This window comes from Eptatretus burgeri, unplaced genomic scaffold (assembly GCF_056783735.1).
Source record: "Eptatretus burgeri isolate ZD-2024b unplaced genomic scaffold, Ebu_testis_v1 Ebu_testis_scaffold_128, whole genome shotgun sequence".
NCBI lineage: Eukaryota > Metazoa > Chordata > Myxini > Myxiniformes > Myxinidae > Eptatretus > Eptatretus burgeri.
The window spans coordinates 42,262-68,603 of NW_028222078.1; the positions used below are offsets into that span (position 1 = coordinate 42,262).

The following is a 26,342-nucleotide window of genomic DNA, read 5'->3' on the forward strand; positions in this document are numbered from 1 at the left end:
GCACGTATAACCGCAAATCGAATTCCATGCGACCGTTCGACAAACTGAAGAGCATTGACGGCAGCAGCATCCCGCCTTGCTGAGCTGAGTTGCAGCCACATAGTGTAAGGACTGGATTTGTGGCTACAATGTGGGGCAGTTCCCACCTGGCCACCATATCAAAATCTCCAACTGCAGGATGGGAAATCGTTGATGGTCACCATCGAGTTATCTGGTTTGATGGACATCAACTGCCCCAGGTGCTTGCCCCAGGAATACCAGTTGAAATGGACGCTGACGGTGATCCATCCAGAACGGATTATCTGATGATTGATTCATCATCTGAAGGTGAAGCAAGAAGTGATGATGATGATGATGATGATGATGATGATGATGATGATGATGATGATGATGAATTATCATGACAGTGATAATTCTGAAGGGTGAATGAGCCAAAATACCTGAAATGTCAAGCCTGTTTCGGTGGGCCGAGATCCTCAAAATTATTTTTACTTTGTAATGGTCAGTATTTTATATTTGTTTTAGTCTCTGATATGTCGCACGTTTAGTTTTTGATCACCTATCATATTATTAGTATAGCTGGCTCTGATTCAGAGAACAGTTCAGAAATGGAGTCGAGACATGCATCTGGGGTTTGTTAAAAAAAATGCATCTGTTCGTGTACCAGACGTAGACCCATCTTCGACCATATTCGACAGATTTCTTACATCATTCTGTGTTTACGGCATTGTCATGTCATCTCCATCTGACTGTCAGCACAGGGACGATATTTTGTAGTGACCTAATGAAACTCATCATGACAGTGACAGGGCATCGTATAGTCACACTCTTCACTTTCAATTTCCTTATGCTATTGTTGCGAATTCGTGCCCGCCGGCGTGCGAGCGGCCACGTAACTCGAATCGCGGCACGTCACCCACCGGACAGACAATTCTGTCGTGGCCCTCTCGGACTAACGCCGGGAGCTAGTCATGGGTGGGCCTTTCGGCCTCACCACGATCGTGCAAATCGGCCGCCCGCGTGGGATAGGGTTGTTCGCCAAATTCGACCGACCTAAGTAGCCGCGCGGAGGGGAGACCGGGCGATCGCACCTCGCCACAGGTCGACTCCGGACACGGGCCGCTTAAGCGACCCGTTCGTACTATCGGGATAACCGAGCGGTGTAATCGTCGGCCTCGACGGTTCCGATTAATTATCGGGCGTATTAAGCCCACTACCAACCCTTTGCGTGAAGCAAGATGGAGATTCAATTAAAGAAAAGACGAAGCGAAACGGGAAAAACAGTTCAACATAATTCACATTTATTCCGCGGCACACGGAGAGCACACATATACAATTACAACAATTATGCACCAAAAGCAGATGTTACAAAAGAAACACAACAATGCAGATCTACTACCGACTACGCGTGCACACGGCAACACTTAAACAGTTTTACTTTACAGACGACGCCGACAACACATTTACTGAAAAGCAAAAGGAAAGGGCCAAAGACAAGGGGGCAGACGGGGCCTGTGGGCCGCGAGACCGGGTGGATCCAAACCGTGTCTTGTGATGAGCCGCAAATGTCGCGGCGCCCCGACTCCGCGCTCCTTCTCGGGTTTCGTTGGCACTGCTTGGAGTGGGGTGGGAACGGGGCCCCCTTTTCGCACTATCTCAGCGCGGGGGGAAAAAAGGGGGGAATTGTTGATGCTCTGGGGAAAGAGGATAGCTGGCTTGCTTGGGTCCCGCGACGAGCGACTCCAATGCGAGCTCGTCGCCGCTCGCCGTCTTCCTTGCCTTGGACCCGAGCTATTCGACCTCCTCCCCAATTCTCCTCAGCTGACTGCAGCAAACCACCTCGACCGCGCTCCAGGCTTCCCCTCTCTGCAGCTCCCCGACAGACTCCGAACCCCGACAGACTGCCACTCTCCAGACCCGATTTGACTCACGGCTCCACAGACTGCTCCTCTCCAGACCCGACTTGACTGCCTCGACCTTTTCTCCAACTCTGACTGCCTCCAACTCCCTCTGACCCAAAACTGACCAAATTCGCCCCGCGCGCGCTTTATAGTCCGGCAGGAGAACCCATATGCAAATTTCTGGATCAGAACGAGCTCGGGGTGGAGCCACGCTCGCCCATTGGACGGAGAAAAAGGGGCGTGAGTCTCCCTGATCCTCTAATTTGCATATATCGATTCTCCTCCGACGCGCCTGGAGGCGGGGCCAAACCGCCCGCGCTTGCTGATTGGACGGATCGGAAGTGGGCGTGTATCATTCCTGATCCGACTTCTCCTCGGAAAGGCCGCTATTTGCACCTGCGGCTCGGCGCGCGTCCCGCACGAGGCCAGGACAGCCTGACGCTCGGTGCCCACAAGCGGTGCGGGAATGGCCGCAGAAGGAGAGGCGAAGGTGGTGGAGGGTTTAAAGTGCTGGTCCATGGCCATGGTGACATTTGGAATGGCTGTGATGCGATGTCTGCGGAAGCGAGCCGTGAAGGCAAAGGTTGCGGCCGTTGGCGCTGTTGTTGTTGTGAAGCGGCGTTGCGGTTGGTGGTTGTTGTGCGATGGTGGCCGAGATGTGGTTGGTTCAAAATAAAGATAGAACAGAAAAACGGCGATCTTAAAGGGTCGCAACCCGAATGAATCACATTTATTCCCTCTAAAAAACGGGTTTGGGGCTAACTACACATGTACTTACAGAGATATCTCACTTATGGGACCTGAATGGTGGTTTGCGAATTTCCTCAACCGCAACAATATGTTCATTTTTTGACTCCCAATGTGTTGAATTGTCCCCCGTTTATCACAACATGGCCCATCAGTGGATATCAAATCGATTTGACTGAGAATGTTGTGTGTTCATCTTGCCTTTATATCACTTGCGTTTGATGATCATCGTGACACAAATATTACAATACACATTAGAATCAACATCGACCACACCCGCGTCATCGCTTTCTCTTCATTATCTCAATGTGCCCTCTGCCTCTCGTGTTTCCTTCTCCGGCTTTGTGAAGACCCTTCCACCCTTAAGACCCTTCTTATCCGTAAACCTCAGACAAAATCGTTCTTCAGTGATGAATTTAGTTGGTGGGTGGGTGAAGAAATCTTATGAGATCAGAACGGGTGTTGGGCGCCAAGTTGAGATTGAACTCTTAATGAACCCTTAATTAGCCCTTTGTTATCCGTTAACCCCAGGGATTAAAACTTCTTAACAAATGTAATTAAAACAAATCTCACACTTTGTGTCCAAATACCAAAGGGGCAATTTGGGCGCGATGTTTGGATTGGAAGGGCTGGAGGGGTCAACTTGGAGGATCAAATAATCCTTAACTCCAAGAAAGCCGAACCTCAGAAATCACTTTTTATAAATCGGATGGTCTTCACTGGTCAATGAGATCAACGAACCTTTTGGGCGCAAATTTGAGGATGAAGCTCAGCGAGCTCTGTAACTAACTTAAAATGGCGTCCGAGATGGTGAGGGGAGGAGAGTCGTTCGTTGTCGTCCTGGTTTAACCAAACAAACCAAATCTACTTCGTTCAAGAGTTCTGGTTATGTTAAACCAAATTAACTATGAAATATTGACGTGTTGAGCGACTCGTGGAGAGAGATGTGAAAATACTCATCAGGAAAGGATCGTCAGGTTGGAACAAGTCGTGATGATCTCTCGTTGACCCTGGCCTTGCAGTATCTCTCGCCTTGATTGGCTCTTGTTTACCCTGGCCTTGCAGCATCCTTCGTCTTGATTGGTTCTCGTTTACCCTGGCCTTGCAGCATCCTTCGCCTTGATTGGTTCTTGTTCCGCCTGGCCTTGTGGTATCTCTCGCCTTGATTGGTTCCTGGAAGGAAGCAACTGATTGGCTAATATTAGTCACGTGAATGTTTCATGACAAATAGAAGCAAAATAAAAATTAATTGATGAATTTATGAGAAAAGAAAAATTAACGAATCACCACACGTCTTTAAAACCTCTCTGTTTATTAATTAATACACCGTGAGGTTCTTCTTCTTCATCCAAGTGACTCCAGTGATCACAGGGACAATTTTGAATCTTCAACTTCGAGAATATTTTCACTTCGTCACTGAGATCTTGGTATTTGGTCATTTTCTTGATTTCGCGTTGCTTCCGCCAAAATCGCTGGGAACGAACGTGTTTGTGTGTGTGTGTGTGTGTGTGTTTGTTTGTGTGTGTTTGTTAGTGTGTGTTTGTGTGTGTGTTTGTTAGTGTGTGTTTGTGTGTGTGTTTGTTTGTTTGTGTGTGTTTGTGTGTGTTTGTTTGTTTGTGTGTGTTTGTTTGTGTGTGTTTGTTTGTGTGTGTTTGTATGTGTTTGTGTGTGTGTGTGTGTTTGTGTGTGTTTGTATGTGTTTGTGTGTGTGTGTTTGTATGTGTTTGTGTGTGTGTGTTTGTTTGTGTGTGTTTGTTTGTATGTGTGTTTGTATGTGTGTTTGTATGTGTTTGTGTGTTTGCGTGTGTGCATGTGTATGTTTGTATGTGTTTGTGTGTGTGTTTGTATGTGTTTGTGTGTGTTTGTATGTGTGTTTGTTTGTGTGTGTTTGTGTGTGTGTTTATTTGTTTTGTTGTTTGTGTTTGTTTGCGTTTGTTTGTTTGTGTGTGTTTGTATGTGTGTGTTTGTTTGTGTGTGTTTGTATGTGTGTTTGTTTGTGTGTGTTTGTGTGTGTGTTTATTTGTTTGTGTGTTTGTGTGTGTTTGTTTGTGTTTGTTTGTTTGTGTGTGTTTGTTTGTGTGTGTTTGTTTGTGTGTGTTTGTATGTGTGTATTTGTTTGTTTGTATGTGTTTGTGTGTTTGTTTGTAAGAGTTTGTTTGTGTGTTTATTTGTGTGTTTGTATTTGTTTGTTTGTGAATGTGTGTGTGTGTGTGTGTCACTGTGTCTGCTTGTTTGTGCGTGTCCGTGTGTATGTTTATGTGTTTGTGTGTGTGCGTGTGTGCGTGTGTGTGTGTGTGTGTGTGTGTGTGTGTGTGTGCGTGTGTGTGTGTGTGTGTGTGTGTGTGTGTGTGTGTGTGTGTGTGTTGTTGGTTGTTATCTCCATATGTGAGTTCCATAGAGTAGGACGGAGTCCTCCCAGGTCTCGGAGTCCCCTCCTCCCTTTCTGTCCGGACGATCACGAGTCATGGACCAAGGTGTGAAGTTTTGTTGGCTTCAAAGTTTTGTTCCGAGGGTTCTGTTGAGGATCGTCATCGAGCTCCAGGGGGCTTCCAACCAGTGGTGGACTGATGGTGTTGTGAGTCCTCGGGGGGGGGGGGAAAGGGGTCTATGCCCCCTCCCCCTCCCTCGAGATCAAATTTAAATGACACTTTGTGCGAAATAAAGTTTTCCAAAACAAACACTTGTTCGTACAAACACAGAATAATAATGACATTGTGAATTTAAACAAATCCAAACATGGCAAGTTGAAGGTGACAAAAAACGGGTTGGTGGGAATCGAAAGCGGGTTTTTGTTTTTAACCCTTTGTGTTCTGTGGTCGAAGATTTGTGACGATAAAAAATTGAAACAAATGTTTTTTGTTTTAATTTTGGTTATTCGTCCAACTTGACACCCAAGTTGTGTTTTATTTACAAATACCGCTTGAAATTCACAGCCCTATGAAAAACATCAGGGCAATACCCCTGGGCAATCACCTGGTATCACCTGGATAAGATAACCAGGGAACTACTGGTCGGCGAGGATGACCCACAAAACATGAAACGGAAAACAAAGTAAATACCTGTGGATTGTTTTTAATGCCACGAACAAACTGGTACGTCACGGGTGATGAAGGTTGTGGTCAAGTTTCATCAGCATTGTTTGTGTAGTTTCAGATAAGAAAGCAAATACCTATTTTGTAGGACAACCCCTGTGGACCCCCTGAGACCCGATTTTTTTATTAATGCCATGAACTTTGATACATTCACAGTGAAGGGTGTTGTGGTGAAGTTGCATCGAATTCGCTGAAACGAAGCTGAACAGTTTATGTTTTGTACCCCATAGATCGGTGGAATCTCCATCAGGACCTCAACGGTGAAGAATCCCCCAGAATTACAGATGGATTACCCCCTCCCTCCCCCATGGATTTTTTTATGTCCTAAAACCACAAAAACTCTCCTGTGCACCCCTGGGTGCAACCTCCAGTTTTCAACAAATTTGGTGGAGGAAGCCAAAGGAGTCAAACACAAACAGATACCAGGTTGTTCTCCTCACCTACCCACTCAACCACCAAGTTTTATCCGAATGGGTCCACAACTTTTTGATATATCGTGCAAAACATGGCTTCAGGTCCTATCACTCAATGGTGAAGAATCACTTTAAAAATTCCAGAATCTGGAACTGAATCTTCACCAAAATCTAACCAATTCGTCCTTGTCATTCCTCAAATCTGTCCGACGTTTCGTCCGAATGTGTCCACAAATTTTCCACATATCGTGTTATATTGTTGCGGAGCCGGGCGTCGGCCGCGAGCACGACCGCTGGATGGAGCTACAGAGTGGGCTCGACCGATCGCTCGGAATTCAGATCGTATTTCTTCGGAAAAGTCAGAAGAGTACGGGTTCCTTTCGGACCGTGAAGCGTCAATATTTCGGACACGTGGTACAGGGTTATTTGCCAAATCTTCAAAATACCGAGAGGCCATGTCGTGATCTTCCGAGTCTTCACACCCTCGACGGCTCCCGTACGGAATGAGTCGCCTGGCGCACTCGACCCGTGTGCGATCCGAGGGGTTTAATCGCCGAGATCCGTCGGTCCAAATGTCGCTTTGAAGCCGAAACCGCTTTTACTATTTCTCTAACACACAGCACGCTCAGTCAATGAAGGAATGGACACGAACGAGCCGAAACATTGAACAAATGGGACTTATTTATACAATAATGGGGGGAAACTCAGGAAGCACGCAAGAAGCAGAACAAAACCGAATATTAATAAGCACGTATGCAATGTATATACAGCAAAAGCACTTATACGATTTACAACTTCGCAGACGGGCCCACGGACACACACGCACACCCAAAGATGACCGGACCAAATGGTCTTTATTGAGGCCTATCTCAGACCTGTCCGCCTCGTGCGGTCTTCAAACTGGTCAGTCCGGCGAGAGGCAAGCCGAACCCGGACACCGGCGGGCGACCCTTGTGGTTCCTTTTGGGAATGGCGTCGCTCGAGCTCTCGGTCGTGGTGAGGAGGACAAGGACGACGTCGACCAAGACCGGCCAGACAGGCTCTCTGAGACGAGCGCTCCAGCAAGACGAATGCTCCAGCAAGATGAGCGCTGAAGCAAGACGAGCGCTCCAGCAAGATGAGCGCTGAAGCAAGACGAGCGCTCCAGCAAGATGAGCACTCCAGCAAGACGAGCGCTGCAGCAAGACGAACACTCCAGCAAGATGAGATGACCAGGTTGGGAGATGCTCCTCCTCTGACCAGCTTCTGCCTCCCCTTTTATCCGCCCCCGCCGGCTCGACCCCTCCCCCACTCGGCCCACGGAGAATCCCAGAGCAGAGGGTTGTCCTTGTTCTCTGCAGAACTGTTGTCATTGCTGATTTGTTTCCCAATAAAAATCCGAACTATAAAAATAAATCACAGCGCATGAACTTTTAATTACCCATTAGACAAGGGAAAGGTAGCTATTTATAAAACACATACTTACCGATATAACTGAGCAAAAGGAACCTGAATGTTGAGTGCGATAGTTTTCCAAATACGCAACAATATATCGTTTTTGGCCCTGTCTCTCTCAATGGTGAAGAATCACTTTTAAAATTCTCGTATCCAGATTTCACCAATATCAAATCAATTCTTCTTTGTCACATTCCCATCCTGTCCACCGAATCCATTCCAAATCTTTTGAGATATCCTGCTCACAGACAGACAGAGGAAGGGACAGAGGTGCAAACATAACCTCAATCCCCATTCAGTGGTGGAGGTCACAAGCTGGATACAAGCTCAAACACCGATCTGATGTCTGAACAATACTCTGGTACTGAAAGTGCTGTGAGATGTGGTGATACCATCTCTGACTGATTTCCAGTTGTGACTGGAGTTTGCCAGGGGTGTCTCCTTGCCCCCACACTTTTCAGCGCTTGCATGGACTGGATTCTGGGGAGGATGTCGGAGAGATCAAGCTGCGGTGCATCGTTTGGGAATGTCAAGATCTCTGACCTTGATTTTGCAGATGATGCAGTCATCTTTGCGGAGACTCTGGATATCCTTGAGGGGGCCCTCGAGGTGCGGAATGAGGAATCAGAGCCACTGCGATTATGGGTTTCCTGAGTCAAAACAAAGATCCAGGGTTTCAATGTAATCTTGGATGCTGCTCTCTTGTCTGTACTTGTTTGACGAGGATGTTGAGGTCAAGGAGAGATTCACTTACCTCGGCAGTGATAGTCAGGTCTCTGCTGGCTCTGAACCAGAAGTCAATAGATGTCTGGGTCTGGCCTGGGGAGTCATGGATTCACTGGATCATGGCGTGTGGCAATGCCAATACCTGTGTAGGAGAATGAAAGTCCAGGTCTTCAGATCCTTGGTGCTTCCAGTCTTGCTCCACAGGTGGGAGAGTTGGACTCTGACCAGGTATCTGAGACAGAAACTTAATTCCTTTGGTACCAGGTCTCTTCGGCAAATCCTTGGCTATCGCTGGGAGGACTTTGTGTCCAACGAGCGGTTGCTGACAGAGGTTCAAATGAGATTTGTTACCTGCATAGTCCGTGAACGTCAGCTGCGGCTGTATGGACGTCTCGTTTTCTTGACACTGATCCTGCTCACCAGATTCTCTCAGCGAACGAGCCTCATCAGTGGAGGAGGCCAATGGGCCGACCACGTGCCTCGTGGTTGCAGCAGGCTGATCAACATCTCAAGGTGATGGGGATGGGTCAGACATCTGCCTGGGGGATGGCCTGACTGAGGCCCCTGCAGTGCCGGCGGAAAGTGGACGCAGCAACAGGCTGCTCCGGCACATGCTCCCATACCTGACCTGGACGATGGAGATTGTGGTCAAGTTTATGTGTGTAGTTTTGGAGAAGTTCCCAGTGTTTACATATATCCTGATTAACGGACACCACACAATGATTATACCCCACCTGGACAATTTTTGTTCCAGGTGACATATAAATGGCTGGCATAATCTCTACCAAATATGAGATACAGGCTGGAGTACCTCGGGTTAGGTGACGGACAAACACCCACCCCCCCCATTCCCAAAGAAGGTGAGGAGCCGAAACGACCTTTCAGGTCAAAATACGTTCATTTACAACCTTGCCGAGATTCTCACGTGAGTACACCTAAAATTCGGGGTCTCTGGGTGCTTCAGTTCGTGGATGAAAGAACAACAAACAAATGTACAAACTTTTGAAATTTTTACAGGTTTTGTAATCCCCTCGGAGCCATTTTCATAACAATATTTTCGACACCATTCCTTTGACTTGAACATTATATGATTTGAAAGGAGAAGAGATTTCGGTTAACTTTATTCACAGGAATTAAAAAATGACAAAATTCACAATAAAAAAGTCATCAAGGTACAACTCGTACACTGGTTCATCGAGGTACAACGAGTACACTGGGTCTTCGAGGTACAACTCGTACACTGGTTCATCGAGGTACAACGAGTACACTGGGTCTTCGAGGTACAACTCGTACACTGGTTCATCGAAGTACAACTCGTACACTGGGTCTCAGCTGAAGGATGCTCGGAGAACAAAAAAAGTGATAGACAATGTTGGAGTGTAAATGTGTTTGTGCAGTTATGAAGTGACGCATGGTGAAGAGTGATGAACAGCATACAGTGATGACGTCACACACGACGTACAGTGATGGTCACGCACGATGTGATAAAATAAAGTCTCTGGATGGTTTAAGTACCTGTACTTCTAGAGACTGATGTTTATGTTTTTAAATCTTGGATCAGCCGTATGTAAGAGTCTGATGTTTCATCTTTCATTCCTGGAGCTTGTACGACGGAGTGATGATGGATCCACTGCCAAACATCACATCTTCTCCAGTCGCCGTCACTGAAACTTCTTCCTCCACACACACATTAAACAAAAGAATGTCAAAATCCCTCAACACCATTGTCATCATCATCTCCATCATTATCATACCTTCCAACACAATCCTGCAAATATTATATCATGTCAATTGTTTTCTGCATCTCAGTTAAATTCTCTTCTTTCTTTTACCTTCAATTTCACATCTTTATTTTCTTCATCACAAACTCCCACTGGATTTTTCAAGCAATTAATTTTAATGATCATCCAGGTGTACGCCATAATTTTGATACAGATACATTTGCACTGACGCCAGACTGCTCCCACCTGGAAGATTTGTTTGCTGCTTCTCTGGATTTGAGTTCAGCAAAATATATATTTGTCCTCAACACTTCTGAGGCACAGACAAAATGGGACATGATGCACGTGAAGAACATGTAGTTCAGACAAAGTTTGGAATAATTTGTAATGAAAGACAAGAATCTTGGCAACTTACGTTCCAACCGGTGGGATGGTTTCAGGTGAGCAGGAAGGAGCACCTCTTCTGAGGAGTCTTTGGATAAAAAACAAACAACAGAAATATTAAAGATTAAATACATTGATATCTTCATTAGTTTGATAACTTGTTCAGAAAAGGCCACAGAAGGAAATGTATGGATGGAACAGGTAATCGATGAAATAGTCAAGGAGCTATTTCCCATATCGGCCTTAAAATAAGGTCTTGCTCAACCCACACCACATACAAGGTCTGAATGCATATTGTGTTCGGGCAACCTCTCCTGAGCAGTTTTATGGTGGGTGTCACTTCAAATTGTGGTGTAGCATTTTTTCAACAGGCCCATTTGTATGGTGGGGGTCAAATAAAGTTTTTTTTTCCATCAATGGGAGAATGTGATCCATGGTGGGTTGCTTTAGTCGATTGTATCTTTTGAACTGGTTCATTCCAATTATTATACAATGCATGGATATAAAGAGAAGAGATTGGTGCATCCATATAAATTAGTTGGTGAAGTATTAGTCGAAATTCATATGTAGAATCCCATAACGTAACAAACATGTCGTAGAATTCACCTGGCAAATCGAAAAAGTGTGTTTGTGGTTTTGTCTTTATCTGTTTGCTGAATGTCTGTTGAATGCATAATTTTTGTGCCTTCATTGCATGTACATTCATAATATGTACATTCATAACATAACATGTACATTCATAACATAACATGTACATTCATAATATGTACATTCATAACATAACATGTACATTCATAACATAACATGTACATTCATAACATGAATGTACAAAATGTATGATTTGTGATCTTGAGACCGTTTGCCTGTTAAATATACGTAGCTCGACCGCGTTGGCAAAGAACTTATCCTAAATCATCTGTGGTTTACACATGTTCCATTTTGAAGTCGTGACTTTTTGCTGATTGTTATAATCACAATTATTTTCGCTTCAGCTCGTTGAACAGTTCCAAACGTACCTGGACGTTCATCTTGAAGTATCTTGACCTGTTACTAATTTGTCTTCTGTGCTACAGACTGCAGTCTGTGAGGGATTAAACCTCGTATGATTTCGTAGATTTGATGGAGACATGGATGACGATACCAGCAGTGCTTGCATGCTTCCAGTTTTACCACCACGAAAACAGAGAAAGAGAACAAAGTATGACAAATGTGTACTCTGTCAAGAAGATTCACAGGATGTTCTTCGAAAAGGACAGAGAAAAATGATTGAAGGCACTCCCACTGAGTATAGCACAATCTATACAGTGATGAAAACCGCACAACAGATGATGGCAAGCCAAGGGCAGAAGACTGTCGTGCTCACATTTCACCTCGCCATCGACGTCAAGGCAAAAGAGATCCAGTGGAGAGTGCCAGATGAGTTCTCAAATTCCATCATCCACATGGGAGGATTCCATATTGCCCTGAACTTTCTCGCTCTTCTGGGCAAAAAGTATGATAACTCAGGCACTGAAGATGTTCTGATTGAATCTGAGGTCGATGGTAACAGCAGGACAACTTCTCTTCTTCAAGGCAAATCATACAACCGCGGGGTGAGGGCTCACAAACTTGTCATGGAAGCAATGTTCCGTTTAAGGTGGAGTGAGTTCATCAAGTGGCTTGCTTCTCGGAGGGGACATTCAGCCACAACAGAATTCCTCGTCAATGACACAGTGGTCGTTGGTCTATTGTGTATTTGTGCAACAGATATTTTGATACTTTGGTGTCAATTTTCATAAGAGAATTACTGAGAATGCTTCTCTCCACATTATTTGGATTCCATGTACACATTCTGAATATTACCCCACCCATAGCAACTCGAATCTATATGTCGTATCATCCATTCTCATTCCATCCATGTATACCATGTCAAATTTGAGCGAATAATTTGGAAAATGCAGTCGTTTCAATCAACCCACCTCTCAACCTTGTTCTAATATTGGTGTGAAAACCTGATTTGACCCCCACTATACAAAATGGCCTGAAGAAAAAAAGAACGTGTACCACAATTCGAAGTGACACCCACTGTAGAAATGCTCCCGAGAGGTTGGTGTCACAGAATATGCAAACAAACATTGTATGTGGTGTGGGTTGAGAAAGACCTTTTGCCCCTGGGTCTTGCTCCTGGCCAAAAAAGGTGAATCAGGTGATCTCATCCAATCGAAGGGAGTGAAAGTTGTTGGTTTATATTCTGCATGGGGATGACCATGCCAATAAGTTGCCTTCCCACGAAAAGTATTATTGCAATTATCTCCACAATTCAGGATATTCTTCTTCATCAATCTTGGGGTTGGTTGTGTTTTTGATCTTGTGGTTGGTTGTGTTTTTGATCTTGTGGTTGGTTGTGTTTGCACCCGGTGAGTTCACCCAACCTGTAAAAAGGTAATGAAAAGTTCTCACCTGTTGAAGGTCTTGCATGGCACATGGCTTCGTGTGGTTGCTGGCCGTCATCACGGTGAGGTTTCCGTTCAGGAGGCAGCCAATGAACAATGGAAGTCGGTGATGAATTCCATTTCCTCAACAATAAGACCCCACCATGGTTTTCTGTAGCTTTGGTGCCTTTACTTTCAAAGTTCAGGTTCTTGTTCTTATTAAATGTAAAATATCCATCAGGAATGAAATCCTTTCCTTGTCTGGACTTTCAAAAAGGTTTTCGGTTTCGGCTCCGATGTGATCTCAGGTATTTGGAAGAGACCGTGCGTTGAAGGAAATTGTTTTCAACAGAATATACTCTGTATTTCTTTTAAAGTGTGCAGCATGAGGAGACTGTATGATGTGAGATGGGAGATGAGGAGGGATGGTCATGATCTACGGAGATGAGGAGGGATGGTCATGATCTACGGAGATGAGGAGGGATGGTCATCATTTACGGAAATGAGGTTCACCCTTGGGCTTCTTGAGGAGGACGACTTTGTCTCCTTTAATGGTGTATCGCCCGTTTGGATCACTTTCTCTCTTTTTATCAAGATCACTCAACAGCATCTCGAGTGTTTCTCTTTGGAGCTGAGTGTAGTCTGGAGTGATGAAAATGTTTCTTGTCCAGAGAGAGGGATCCTTCAAATTCCGTATCTTTTTATTGTTCGTAAGAACCTGATTCCGATCAGACTCGCATCTGAAAACAACTTTCATGGGTCTGAACCTGTTCTCAACATAGCGTCCGATGCGGAAAGTCCGTTCAGGTTCGATCTCCAGGTTCATGGCTTTTATTAATTTTGCCACAGCCTCCTTGTCATGTTCACCTTTTCCCTCCTTCACTCCACGGAACACGAGGTTGTTTTTGCGCCTTTCAATTTCCGCTGGTTCATCCTTGAGAAACTCAGACTGAGAAGAATGGTGGGTCTCCCGTTTGGGCGGCAGTCGAGGAACATCGTGCTGTTTCTGATGATGTAACCTGCTTGCACAGTGAGGCTTTGGTTGTTGTTGGAGGGCAACACTGTAAAGTTGTCGTTTCTCCAGCCCATCATCATTCTGAGGCTTCGGTTCAGTCGTCGGCAGCAAATCAACATTGTCCTGTTGCTGCTGTTGCTGCTCCAGCCCATCATTCGTTCCAAGCACTTCTTCCTCGTTTTTCTCATCAAGCTTTCCTGCATTTTGTACTTTGTTCTCTCTTTCCAAGACCTCCTTCTCCCTTAACTCCACGTTATTTTTCCTATCCCTCATCTCTCGTTCTCGTACCATTAACATGAACTCTTTCAGTTTCCATCTAATTTCACGTTGTTTTTGTTCTTCCCGGTGCTCTCTCTCTCTAACACGAGTCTCTTCGTCCAATTTAAGCAGCCGGTACTCTCCATCTTTAAACTCCTCTCCTTGTTGGTGCATACGAAGCTGCCGTTTCTTTATCTCCTCATCTTTCCCATTCATGAATACTTCAAACACACCTTGTCGCTCCATCTCCTGTTCTTGACTGATCTGCAGGTATCGCTCCCGCTGCTGCACTCGTTTCTTCCAGTTATCAATCTCGAACATTCTGTGTTCTACAAACAGCATTTTCTGATCAAGTTCTTTATTTTTGCGTTTTTCCCACATTCGGACTTGGAATCGCTTCTTTCGCTCGTGTGGATTCTTCTTTCTTTCTCATCCTGAGCTTTTCTTCATTTTTCCTCTCCTGTTCATTCATTTTTCTCTGCTCTTCTTCATTTTTCTGCCTCTGCTGTTCCTCCTCTCCTCTCTTCCGGTCCTCTTCCTCCTTTATCCATAATTCTTTTTCCAATTTCCGTTGCACATCCTTTTCCATCAACTCATGTTCCATTTGCTGCACAAACTTCTCTCTTTGTAAGAGATTTCTTTCGGTTTCGACCAACTGAGCCTCATATTCCTGAAGCTTTTCTTCCTCTCCTCGTAAAACCTTTTGTTTCTCTTTTTCATATTCCTCTTCCTTTTCTGCTTTGTCGACAATGTTCTGTTTTGCTCTGAACTCCATTTTTTCAGGAATTTTCAGAACCTCCTTTCCCTCTCCTTTCTGAATTTCAAGGTGTTCGGTTTCCCGAATCTCCATTCCCAATGGTGGATCGTCTTTTGATTCATTTTTTCTTTTCACTTTACATCGACATCGTAAACTGCAACAAAACAAACAAACATTATCAGTTCAAGGTAAAATGAAGTATTACATCACATGAAAAGTATGGAACACATGGTTTTGTAAAACAGAAACAAACATGTTCCACGAGTGTTACAGTTCTGGAGGATCCGGAATATGGAACATACAGATGTAACTTAAACAATGTCCAAAGGAACGGTGTGGAATGATGAATCACACTTGATTATTTGAAGAATTTCATGTAATGGTGGAGGATGTTATGAACTTCAACATTTGTTTTGCGAAAGAAGGAAATTGTGACTTTTTTTGGAAATTATGTCTGACTTCGCTGGAATTCCATTGGCAGCATTTTTTAATGGCGTCATTTGGATTATAAAATATCCATTTCAGAAGTACTTTGTCCCACAACTTTGACATTGACCAACAAACTATTCCTTGGAAATAAACACGAAGGAGGTGAGTTTTAGTTTATATTCACAATAAACTTGTGCAACATGCGTGGGACATCATTCATATTGTTGCGGGCCGGGGATTGGTGGCAAGAATGACCGCTCGGTGTGGGGAGTTACGTCAATTCCCAGCGGACTCTCCGGAATTGGAGGCCGTCGCTCATGGATAACTCCGTGAGGCGGCAGGTCGCTTAACCAACCGTGGACGCCGATACCTCCACCGCGTAGCGTAGGTTCTTTTTCTCTGGAACCAATTTACTTAATTAACCAAGCGGTGTCGTCTACAGGGTAATCACGCCCTCGGCACATCTTGCTCGAACCGGGTCACTCGACCGACTGCGGTAGAGTTCCAACGACCGACTACCAACTCCGGTTTGGGTGCAGTCAAGCGGAACTGCCAAAGCCGTGCCGGCTCGGATGAACAGCTTAATGGGAACAAAGACCCGACTAAAAAACTCAGACCCGAACCATGCTGGCCCAATGAAGGAAAAGACGAAAACGAACTGGGAACATTTCTGCAATAAATTATTTATAATAAACGAGGAAATTTATGTGGCACAGAAAAAGGTTTATTGGGGTGTAATGCAGGGGAAAGAAAGAAGATGTAGTGCAACAATTTACAGCAACTTACAAAGCAGACACAGAACAGACTTACACGGTAATTATACAGGCAAGATTTACAATGACCGAAAACACGAATACAGTTTCAACTTATTCGACTGGTGCCACACACTCAGACACACACTCAGACACACACTCAGACAAAATAATACCAGTTGAGGGCAAAGGCCTTTTGCAGCCAAGGCGGGAGGTGGGCTGAAGTCGCAGTTCTTTCGAGTACCTGAATCTCGGGGAAAGGAATGCTCCATGGTGCAGCACCTGCCAACAGTCGTGCAGTCAGGTCCACAGCCGCCCGTCTGGAGTTCGGGTCCATGGAGGAGCTCGAGTGGGCCGGGACCAAGAGTCGGGCCGTCGGGGCGAGACGTGAGCGGAGCCAAGCAACGGGAACCCCTTCGTTTTCCAACCAACTCCAGCCTCCAAGCACAGAACGAACGACCCCCAAAGAACTCAAGACTGAGGATGATGTTCTGGTTTATAGACCTCCTTCAGTGGGTTCTTGGTCAAAACTGACGTCACTGTCCGCCCTGATTGGACGGGGCTCCCATGGGTCCGCCATTTCTGGGCAGGGCCTCAGCCAGGCACCGGCGAGGCCCGCCCACTCCACGCGTGTGGACTCGTCAAGAAAGAGTGGGAGCGTTTGGCGAAGCCGACTATGAACTGCGACAGTGAAGATTCTGTCTCGGAAAAACGAGACTCCAGGGACAACAGGTGGATCGTGGTACGTTGTTACCAGCGAACCGAAGGCTTCAAGCACTCGGGTACCATGGATCGCAATAGAGGATGGGATACAAAGATTTATTACCCCAACTGAAAAACATCGCAACGCACCCCTTCGATCCCACTACACACAAGGAGGGATTCTGTCGACACATATACTTAACGGCATAACTGATTGGGACACCTGTATGTTGTATGCGTATGGTTACTACAACTGTAACAATATCATCAGGTACTGGATATAAAAAATTAAATTACTTCACTTGTACATCATAGACGAAGATCACAGAAAATGGACTTTTTAGAATATTCACTGTGGATCAAATTATCATAGAAAGAGCTGCAAGAAAAACTGTCACTCAGTAAATATAAAGAGCTTTGAGGAAACTGTTTGTTAAAATTTAACAAAATATGGAGGACAATAAGGAACGACCATTTGGTGAATTGGGAAATGTACTGTAAACACATTTAATAATAAAATCAATCTGAATAGAAAGGAAATCATCATGCGGAATCTATCCATGTCTGGTTATCCTTCATTATTTCAGCCAGATTGTTATTACAAAAACAAAAATCTCATTGTTCTTTCACTTGAATAATCATCAACTTCTCATGTTTCATGAGATGATGGCATCTCCCAAAGAGATGATGGGATCTCCCAAAGAGCTCCCGTTCACCAAATCAACAACATATTTTAAACTCTGCTTGCATTGCCAGAGAGGTAGTTGTGAAAAGCTTGTTCATACTCAATTCAGAACCTTCAAGGAATCAGCATTTGAAACTTTTCTAAAGTGTGTCGAGAAAGAGGCAGATTATGACAATCCAGAATTTGTGTGAGTTGGACAAAGGCTGCTGGAATTACAGCAAACCAGCTTCAAGCTAAGAAAGCTACTTGACACAGAGATTGACATAAAAAAACCGAGTCACCTGGATGGAGATGAAAGAAGAAGGAGCAAACATGCTGTTCCTTCATAAGACACAACTTTACTGACAAAGAGGACAACCCAGTGCTTCAGAATCTAAAAAGCAGACTCGTTTGAGCAGTACAGTGTTTGTCAATCAAAATGTGTATTTTGTCAACCAACCAAAGGTGAGGAAAACTCAAAAGTACATGAAAAACTCTGGAAGGGCCAATTCCTGGTAACATGGGAGAAAACAATCCAAGAAATTGTGAACAGCAGTAGATATGATGCCTGGAAAGTTAGGCTTGCGGACGTGCTGTCTTCTGGGGATTGACAGTCTCGTGACATTTTGAACCACCACACGTCCCGCTGCACAAAAACTGGGAAAAGTACATTCAGCGTCCATGTTGTAAAGCCAAATCAATTGAAAACAGGGAACCAATCATCCAGCGTCCAGTGAGTGTTGTATTTATTGCCACAGACCGAGTTCTTCAGTGTTCTTCAAGTCCACGTTGATGAGGGGCAGTGTATCGACATTGCTGGACTGCAGAAGTGCAGATTTTTCATGAATTCCAAGGCAGACTTTCTGAAACTTTCCCAGGTTTTTTGACACACAGGTTACTGAATACACAACTATAATTACAAACAATTTACCAAAGTGAAGGCTAACCGAAGTTATACCCCACCTGTAAATGACCAATGAGGTTTTTACACCAAGTTTAACTTTGATTAAAAGAGCAAAAGTGGGTTTGTTTATCACAGCCATTTTGAAATCCAAGATGGTCACCATCCATAACATCAAGAAAATTAAAATTGTGTGTTTTAACTTCTTGGCATGATAAATGTGGGTATTGCCACCAAAACAGACTTCATATGATATTCACAGCCCGAGTTATGAAGAAATTTGGTGGAACATGGTGGCCATTTTGAAATCCAAGATGGCCCCAAAATATTGGATGAAAAACAATGTCACCAATGGATTTTGGACACCTTGTCATCTCCAGTAATAAAACAACATATTCCATATTGAGCAAAAAACATTCAAGTCCTTATAATCCAACATAACATCGAACACAACATAGCATCTTCAAATATCAGAGTGATCTTGTTCCCTCGTGGATGAAGACTTGATAAATATTGATGAATAAGTCACTTGTGTTCTTTACCAGTGAATGCAGAGCTTTCTTTTGGGGCTCCCCCTCTTGTTGAACCAACGTGATGGATCAAATGTGATTAAAACATAAAACAAAAGGAAGGAAATTGTGACAAACGTGACGTCACGAACCACAGACATCCCTCCATCCTCAGCAGCATTATTCTCGATAACCTATGGAGATAGACAAGGGCGGGGGTAGGAGGAATGTTTATTTCATTTTAAATTGAACTAAATGTTTTTACAATTATTTTACAAGTGCCAAAAGTTCATGACAAAGCAACAACATGATCTTGAATTTTTTTAGAATACAAACACAATGGCTTGGGGAATGTTCGAGAGTTTATCATTTGTACGATGTTTGCACAAGGATTTGGGAAATAATTTGGGAATTTGGGAAGTAATGCTGTGACTATTCCTCCATCGACACGACCAGGAAGGAACACTTGCTCTGAAGGGACAAATTCCAAGTTTGCTTGGTGGGGGGAAAGTTAACCTGCAGTTTCTTACCAAAGATAAACTCTCTTGTTCCTCAACACATCATCACGGCATAACTGACTTGGGACACCTGCATGTTGTATGCGCACGGTTCCGAGAACGGCAACAATAGTCGCAACGACGATTTTAACGTTACAAAAGGAGTCGCAACAACGATTTTAAGGGCAGACAAGGAAGATTATACAAGGGATTCCATTGTAAAATACTACCTGTCCCTTCGCTGATGGGAATACAATGAGGAGGACCAAAAATAGGGGGAGAGCGGTGGGTGGAGGGGGAGCAAGGAGGGAGGGAGAGGAGGGGTGAGGGGAAGGGAAGGCAGGGTGAGATGAGGGGAAGGGAAAGCACACGTGCTGTGGAGCATAAATTATGCACGTACATAACCGTTGGCCAGACACATATGAAGATAGCCACCACAGAGGGGGGGGGGGCGGGGGGGTGGGAGTGGGAGAATCAGCAGAGAGAATATGCTATGCTTTTGAACACACACACAAACACACACACGTACACCCCAGAGATGCCAACTTTTGGAAATCAGAATTAGGGAGGATTTTCAACCGACACCAAATAATGTGCGCGAAGCGCACATCTCGAGCGCGGAGCGCTCGACCCTTGCGGCGGGGTCCAGGGCCCGCCTTAGGGCCCTGGAAGCTCTGGGGTTCTAGACGCTCTCTAGTGCCCTCTGAGCCCTATTTTGGAGCATTTAACATGTTAAGAATTCCCACTTTTTGAACAAAAAAGGGGAAAATTGTGCACTTTTAATGTTAGATGTATGTTAATATTAATAAGTTAGGGGATAATCAAAGATTAACAAAAAGCACAAAAGAAGCAATATTTTTCTTACCTTACTGGCTGGTACTACTGCTGCTTGCTTTTTCCATGGCAGCTTTGCTGAGTGACAGCTGTGTGGCTCTTTTAGCCCTTCTGATTATGTCTTTGCTGTATTCTCTCTGGTAGCAAGGGGTGTTATGAGCTAGTTTTTCAATTAAGAGAGCTTCCAGGGTTTTGACACTCAAATTGGGACGAAATTCAGTATGATTCTTCCGTACAAGACTGAGTGCCCGCTCACATGATGCGTTCGAATGAGGAATGACCAAGATTCCCTTCATCACTTTGCTCAAATTAGGATACTTCTTGGCACCAGTGCAGGGATCTGTGAGCTGTGAAATCCGATGCCACTGCTCATCCACTCTCACTGTCTCAGTAGCAATTGTAGCTATGGAGGCGTCTGCCTGGTAGTGAGCGAATTCACTCTCAAGACTGTCTATGTCACTATCACCGCCACTGAACAGACAGGGGAATTTCTTGATGAAAACTCCACACAGTCAAACCCCACTTCTTGGTGTAGCTTAACATCCAGCACCTGAGCATGCTTGGCTAATTCATCATCTAGCGGCCAGGTTTTGAAGATGTAATTGCAGGCTTTCACATAATATGAGCGAACTGCACTGAAGAAACCTTGGATGTCTGACTCACTCAGAGTGAAGGTGGATTTCTTGAGACTCCTTTGTTCCCTTATATACAGTTTGGCATCGTTCCCAATCATGAGGTCCTCATCATTCTTCTGATGATTTCTGTCAGAGAAGGGTACATTTACCAGAGCAACCGATGACACCGATGGTTTCAAAAACCATACGAAGATATCTTGCAGAAGACCATTCAATTCTCCGTGCAGGAGATGAATACAGGGTTCGTCTCTTTGGAGCAGAAGATTCCCCTTCTCAAAAAGCTTGTTAGCATATCGAAGGAAGAAACAATAGAGTTTTGTTTGTGGAGACAAGAACATCCTGTTGACATGTTTTTCTCTAGATTCCTGCACAGTGTTTGAGGAAGATGCGCTTTTAGTTGTAGAACTCGTAGTACACTTAGCCGCAGGGCGATCACACTTGCGTTTACTGCCAGCAGAAGAGGTCAGACTCGTAGTACCAGATCCAATTTTACGTTTGAGGAGAGAGCTTGAGGTAGGTGCAGCCAAGGAAGAAGACCTCTGATTCGAAGGTTTTGCTGAGCTTCTATCAAGTGATTTGGCAAAAGCAGAACTTAACTTGGGTCCTTCTTTGCCTGTAGATGGGACTATCACAGTCTTTCTCGACTCTGAAGGAATCTGCTTTGTAGATGAACGTGATGAAGGGCCGGTGATGCTCCCTGCTCTCAGCATTGGTTTTGGTGCTGTCCCTGCTGTCTTCTTCGCAGCAGATACTGCAGTGGTAGTGGTGAATGCTGCTCCACTAGTGCTTGATCCTGCAGTGCCAGTACTGGCAGTAGATACAGTGCCGTCCTTCTTGCTCGTTGTTAGAGTCTTGGCTACAGTTGGTTGCATTTTTCTTCGTACTTCTTCTTTGAAGAAGAGGCGAAGTGGCTCCCACTGTTCAATCAGCCTGTCTAGGCACTGACCAAGGGACAGCCACCTTGTTGCGACATGCTTCAGAATCTTGTGTGTCGGGGCATCACAGAGTTCTTGCAGTGCTTTCACTCCTTTGACGCGTTTACTACTTTTGTCCAAGTAGTAGTAAATATCGATGAGAAAGTCATCTAATTCAATGGGGAAGGCCTGAGCCGCCTTCTTGGCCGTATTGTGCATCATATGGCAAGGGCATCCCATGATGTAGCACTCTGGATTTTGTTTGTGGATATAAGCAGCGACTCCTTTGTGCTTGCCCACCATGACAGAGGCATTATCAGCACAAAAGGAAACACAATTTCCCCACGGAATTTTCCTGTCACTGAACTCATGATCAAGCAGTTTGAAAATGTTTTCTCCAGTGGAATCTTGTTTGCACGCAGGCAAACTTAGCAAACCTTGCTTCACAATCCCAGCACTGTTGTCATAGTACGAAATCAGGACAGGATATAGCTGGGCCTCACCACTGTCATTGCTACCGTCTGGAGCTAGGCTAAATGGAGCTAGTCTAGCAATATCGGCAATAGATGAAGCAGTAACATTTGACAACTCACCAATTACACTGGTCAACAACAAATTTGTTGTCTGCATTTTTAAGCTGATTTAGGACGAATCTGATGCGCTGAATCCAAAACTCACATTAGTTTTGTTCAATCAGGTCAAGTTTTTGAGATATGGCCACATGTCGTTTTTTACATTTTTGTTCACATGTACGCATGTGTGGAGCATTTTAGAAGAAGTTGGTGAGGGTAAATGTCATGTCAAATAATTGTTTTGATTGGAAATAATTATTTTAATGACAAGAAGTATTCAGGTACGATAGTTCTGGGTGATTATGTCGAAAAGGGATCAGTTTGAAGTCATAAAACCTCAAAATCTTCCAAAAATTGGTGAGGCAAAGCATAAAGTTCGTGGATCAAAACTAAAGTTAATGGGGCAGATTTTGTAATAATGTGATACAAAAAAGTTGTATTTCTTGAAATAACGAACTCTGAAGAATGTACAATACCTACATGCGCCAATTTATGACATGCGCTTCTGCTCAAGCTTGGAGTGCCACAGTACGAACCCAAAGATTGGAGACTGTTCATTGACAGCAGCAAGCGATCACTGAAATGTGTTCTGCTACACAACGACAACCAGTTTGCCTCTGTACCCATCGCTCACTCGACTACACTGAAGGAGAAGTATGAAGCGGTGAAGTACGTGCTGGAGAAAATTGGTTATGATCAGCATAAGTGGTTTATTTGTGTTGACCTGAAGATGGTGAACTTTTTGTTGGGACAACAGTCTGGCTTCACCAAGTACCCATGTTTTCTGTGCATGTGGGATAGTAGGGACCGTGCTCAGCATTACACGAAGAAGGACTGGCCTGTGCGGGAGGAATTGGTGCCATGCAAAGAAAGGAACGTCATCAACGACCCTCTGGTGGACAGAGACAGAATACTCTTCCCACCGCTGCACATCAAGCTCGGCTTAATCAAGCAGTTCACCAAGGCTCTGGACAAAGATGGTGACTGCTTCACTTACTTGTGCTAGGCTTTTCCAGGATTGACCATGGAGAAGTTGAAAGTTGGCATCTTTGATGGTTCTCAGATCCGTCAGCTCATCAGAGATCCAGAGTTCAAAACTCAATGAAGGAAGTGGAACTGGAAGCGTGGAAGACATTTGTTTTGGTAGTGAAGAACTTTCTTGGCAACAATAAGGCCAGAAACTACGCAGAACTTGTCAACAACATGCTGACTGCTTTCAGAAACCTGGGTTGCAACATGAGCATCAAGATGCACTACCTATTTTCACATATGAACCGGTTTCCTGAGAACCTGGGTTCAATGAGTGACGAGCAGGGGGAGAGATTCCATCAGGACATGAAGGAGATGGAGACCAGGTATCAGGGTCGCTGGGACGCAGTCATGATGGCTGACTACTGTTGGAATCTGAAGAGAGACCTCCCTGCCGCTGAACATTCCAGGAGTTCGAAGAAACGGAAGTTCAAGCACTGAAGTTTTAACAGTGGTGACGCAACATGCAATTTACTTGTACTTACCTTTATCAATGCCCACCATTCAGATGACAGTAATCGATGTTTCTATCATGTAATCAATAAATGTTGTTGGCAAAACATTTTTTTTTTCTTAAAAACATGTTTAGGATGATATGTGTTGACAAAAATCAGCTGATAATGCCACAAAAATGTAATTGATTTTGTCACAAGATCTGATTTTTTCAAATCAACTTAGCACAAAAACCTGACCTGATGGAGAGAAACGGATGCCATTTCCTGATTCAGCAGTGCCAGAATACCCCAATTCACTTGTAGAAATCTAGACAACATTCAGAAAGTAAAAAATTGTTGACCAGTGTTCTTTTTTTCTTCTTTGTTCTTGTTCTTTTTTTTTTTTTTTTTTTTTTTTCTTTTGTTCTTGTTCTTTTTTTTTTTTTTTTTTTTTGTTCTTGCACATCTTGCACATCTTGCACATCTTGCAAGTTTTTGTTCTTGCACATCCATACTTTGAAGCAACTTTTGAATCTGGAAACATCTTTTGAAATAGAGGTCCAGCATGATCTGAGACTGATATGGGCAAGTTATGTTCCACAATAAATCCACTAAAGAGAAGTTCCGCTCGGGTAACATCCTCTTCCTCGCTTGTCCCTTGTTTGGTGAAATAATTCAGAAGTGTACCAGTACTCGTGCTCGAAGATCTCTCCTTTGCAATGTCTGTGTGCCGTTTGCTTCCAACGTGCTTCCGAATATCATCGCGACCTCCGTGCTCAACTGAAATATCAACGCTGCATACTGTACAATACGCATGATGAATTCCTCTTTCAGACTTTCGAATACACGGGTATTGGAGACTGTATTCGGTCTTGTACTTCTGAGACCATTTCTTGGTCTTCGTAAGCTTCTTTTCTGCCATTTCGTAATCAACATCGAGGGCTTGAAGCATCGGTAACTTCGAAGTCGATGTTCCACAGCTGCAGCGCGACTCGTAGAACTCTAGCGGCTGTTAAACACCGCACGGTGGTCGCGACCGCCGGGCTGGTACGGGCCCAGCTGCATGCAGTGAGCGTATCGCATGCATATACACTGTGCATACATACCGCATGCACTGTATTGCACACATACCGCATGCACGAAATCTCAGTGCATGATCGCATAAGCGAGATCCAGACCCAATGTTTCGCTGCTCCTCATTTGAATTTGCAATTTTTTACGTACAATTTGGTAGCAGCGAACGTTATGGAGTTACCACATGCTCCACGTAGCAGACGATGCTTTTCATTCAATTCTCATACTAGTACATTCTGATTAGTGAACAGTGCAAAAATATCAAAATTTCGGGAGGATAAGGATAGTGATCGTAAGGGCGGGAGTTTGGGTGAATTTTCGGAAGCCTCCCGATGAAATCGGGAGGGTTGGCATTGCTGACACCCTCACACACACCCCTCACTCACACACCAACCCCCCATTTTAAATCCTCCGTGCAGGCATCATTTCCAAAACTACAAAGAAAGGGACTCCCATGGTGTTGTGTACCTTCCCCGAGTACAATATGTTATTTCTCACAATCCCCCCTTACCTGTTGTGATGGACGGGACGCTTCACTTCCGAGGATGGTGAGCACGAACAGCGCGATGGGAAACAACATGGCTGGTGCACGGCTATCCACGAACTGAAGATTTAACACACCGCTCTGTATTAGAGTTCCCTATTGTTGGAATTCTCATTGTGACGTCACAATGGACTGTAGCCACGCCCCCTTTCCCTCGTTCACATTGCTTTTTAACGCTCAGAACGCCTTGCCTCTCTTATCTATCCTTTGATAATCCACAAAATAGATATGATGTGTCTTTTTCCGATTTATGATTAATAAAGAAGGTACTTTTGCAATAAAAGTCGAAATTTTATCCATCTTCAAACTGAGCCGTGACGTCACACATGGAAGTACACTGCGAGATCCGTTTCACATTGAATACGGGTTTCATCGTGGTACGATTTCACTCAAACGTCGAATAAATTATATTTTTCACAAAAATGCCGAGTCGATGAGTCCTTGGTGCTTGCACAGTACGGAATACAAACCGAGATAGTTTCATGCTCCACCAATGGTGGAAACACCCAAGGTTTGCCAGAAATTGGAAGAGGTTTGTCCGAAATACCCAAGTGTGGATCGGGCCTCAAAATGTTCACTTTTGTGGTCAGAAAAGGGTAAAGAGAACTGTTATGAATCAACAGAGATGGCGAAACGTTCTGGTTATCCACCACAAATGAGAGAGGACGCCATCTCCACGATAAGGCGGAAGAAACAGCCATCGCTCAAAACCCGAACACCATCTCCACCCAGCTACCAGCACATGTACACAGATGATCACTCCCCTACAACATCCCCCACAACCCTCCATCAACCATCGCCCCCACTCTACCTCCCAACACCCCAAACACCCCCCTTCTCTCCACCATCCCCTTACAATCGCCCACCAACTATCAACCCCAAAATACCCACCACATCCTACATCTCCCCGAGCACCACTCCCCACGCCCACCCACTCCAATGGGGTGGGACATCGACACAGCACGGACACCGATACGACAGCAGGACATGACT

The 26,342-nt window shown here is 44.6% G+C and overlaps 1 protein-coding gene and 1 long non-coding RNA gene across 3 annotated transcripts; both read right to left on the minus strand.

Moving 5' to 3' along the window:
* Positions 1 to 9,207: 9,207 nt before the first annotated feature.
* On the minus strand, positions 9,208 to 13,095 carry LOC147007508 (uncharacterized). Of its 2 annotated transcripts, none has more exons than XR_015054138.1 (5): positions 12,858 to 13,095; positions 10,450 to 10,506; positions 10,281 to 10,347; positions 9,829 to 9,986; positions 9,208 to 9,645 (listed from the first exon to the last, which is right to left on the minus strand). It is a non-coding gene; the product is annotated as an uncharacterized LOC147007508 (long non-coding RNA). The 2 variants fall into 2 exon arrangements; XR_015054139.1 differs by having other exon boundaries at positions 9,208 to 9,655.
* Positions 13,096 to 14,460: 1,365 nt separating this feature from the next.
* LOC147007509 (uncharacterized) lies at positions 14,461 to 25,676 on the minus strand. Its single transcript, XM_085867010.1, has 3 exons — positions 25,317 to 25,676; positions 18,850 to 19,010; positions 14,461 to 15,013 (listed from the first exon to the last, which is right to left on the minus strand). Exons 1-3 carry the CDS (start codon positions 25,383 to 25,385, stop codon positions 14,461 to 14,463), a joined length of 783 nt encoding a protein of 260 aa, XP_085723136.1. The 5' UTR covers positions 25,386 to 25,676.
* Positions 25,677 to 26,342: the final 666 nt, after the last annotated feature.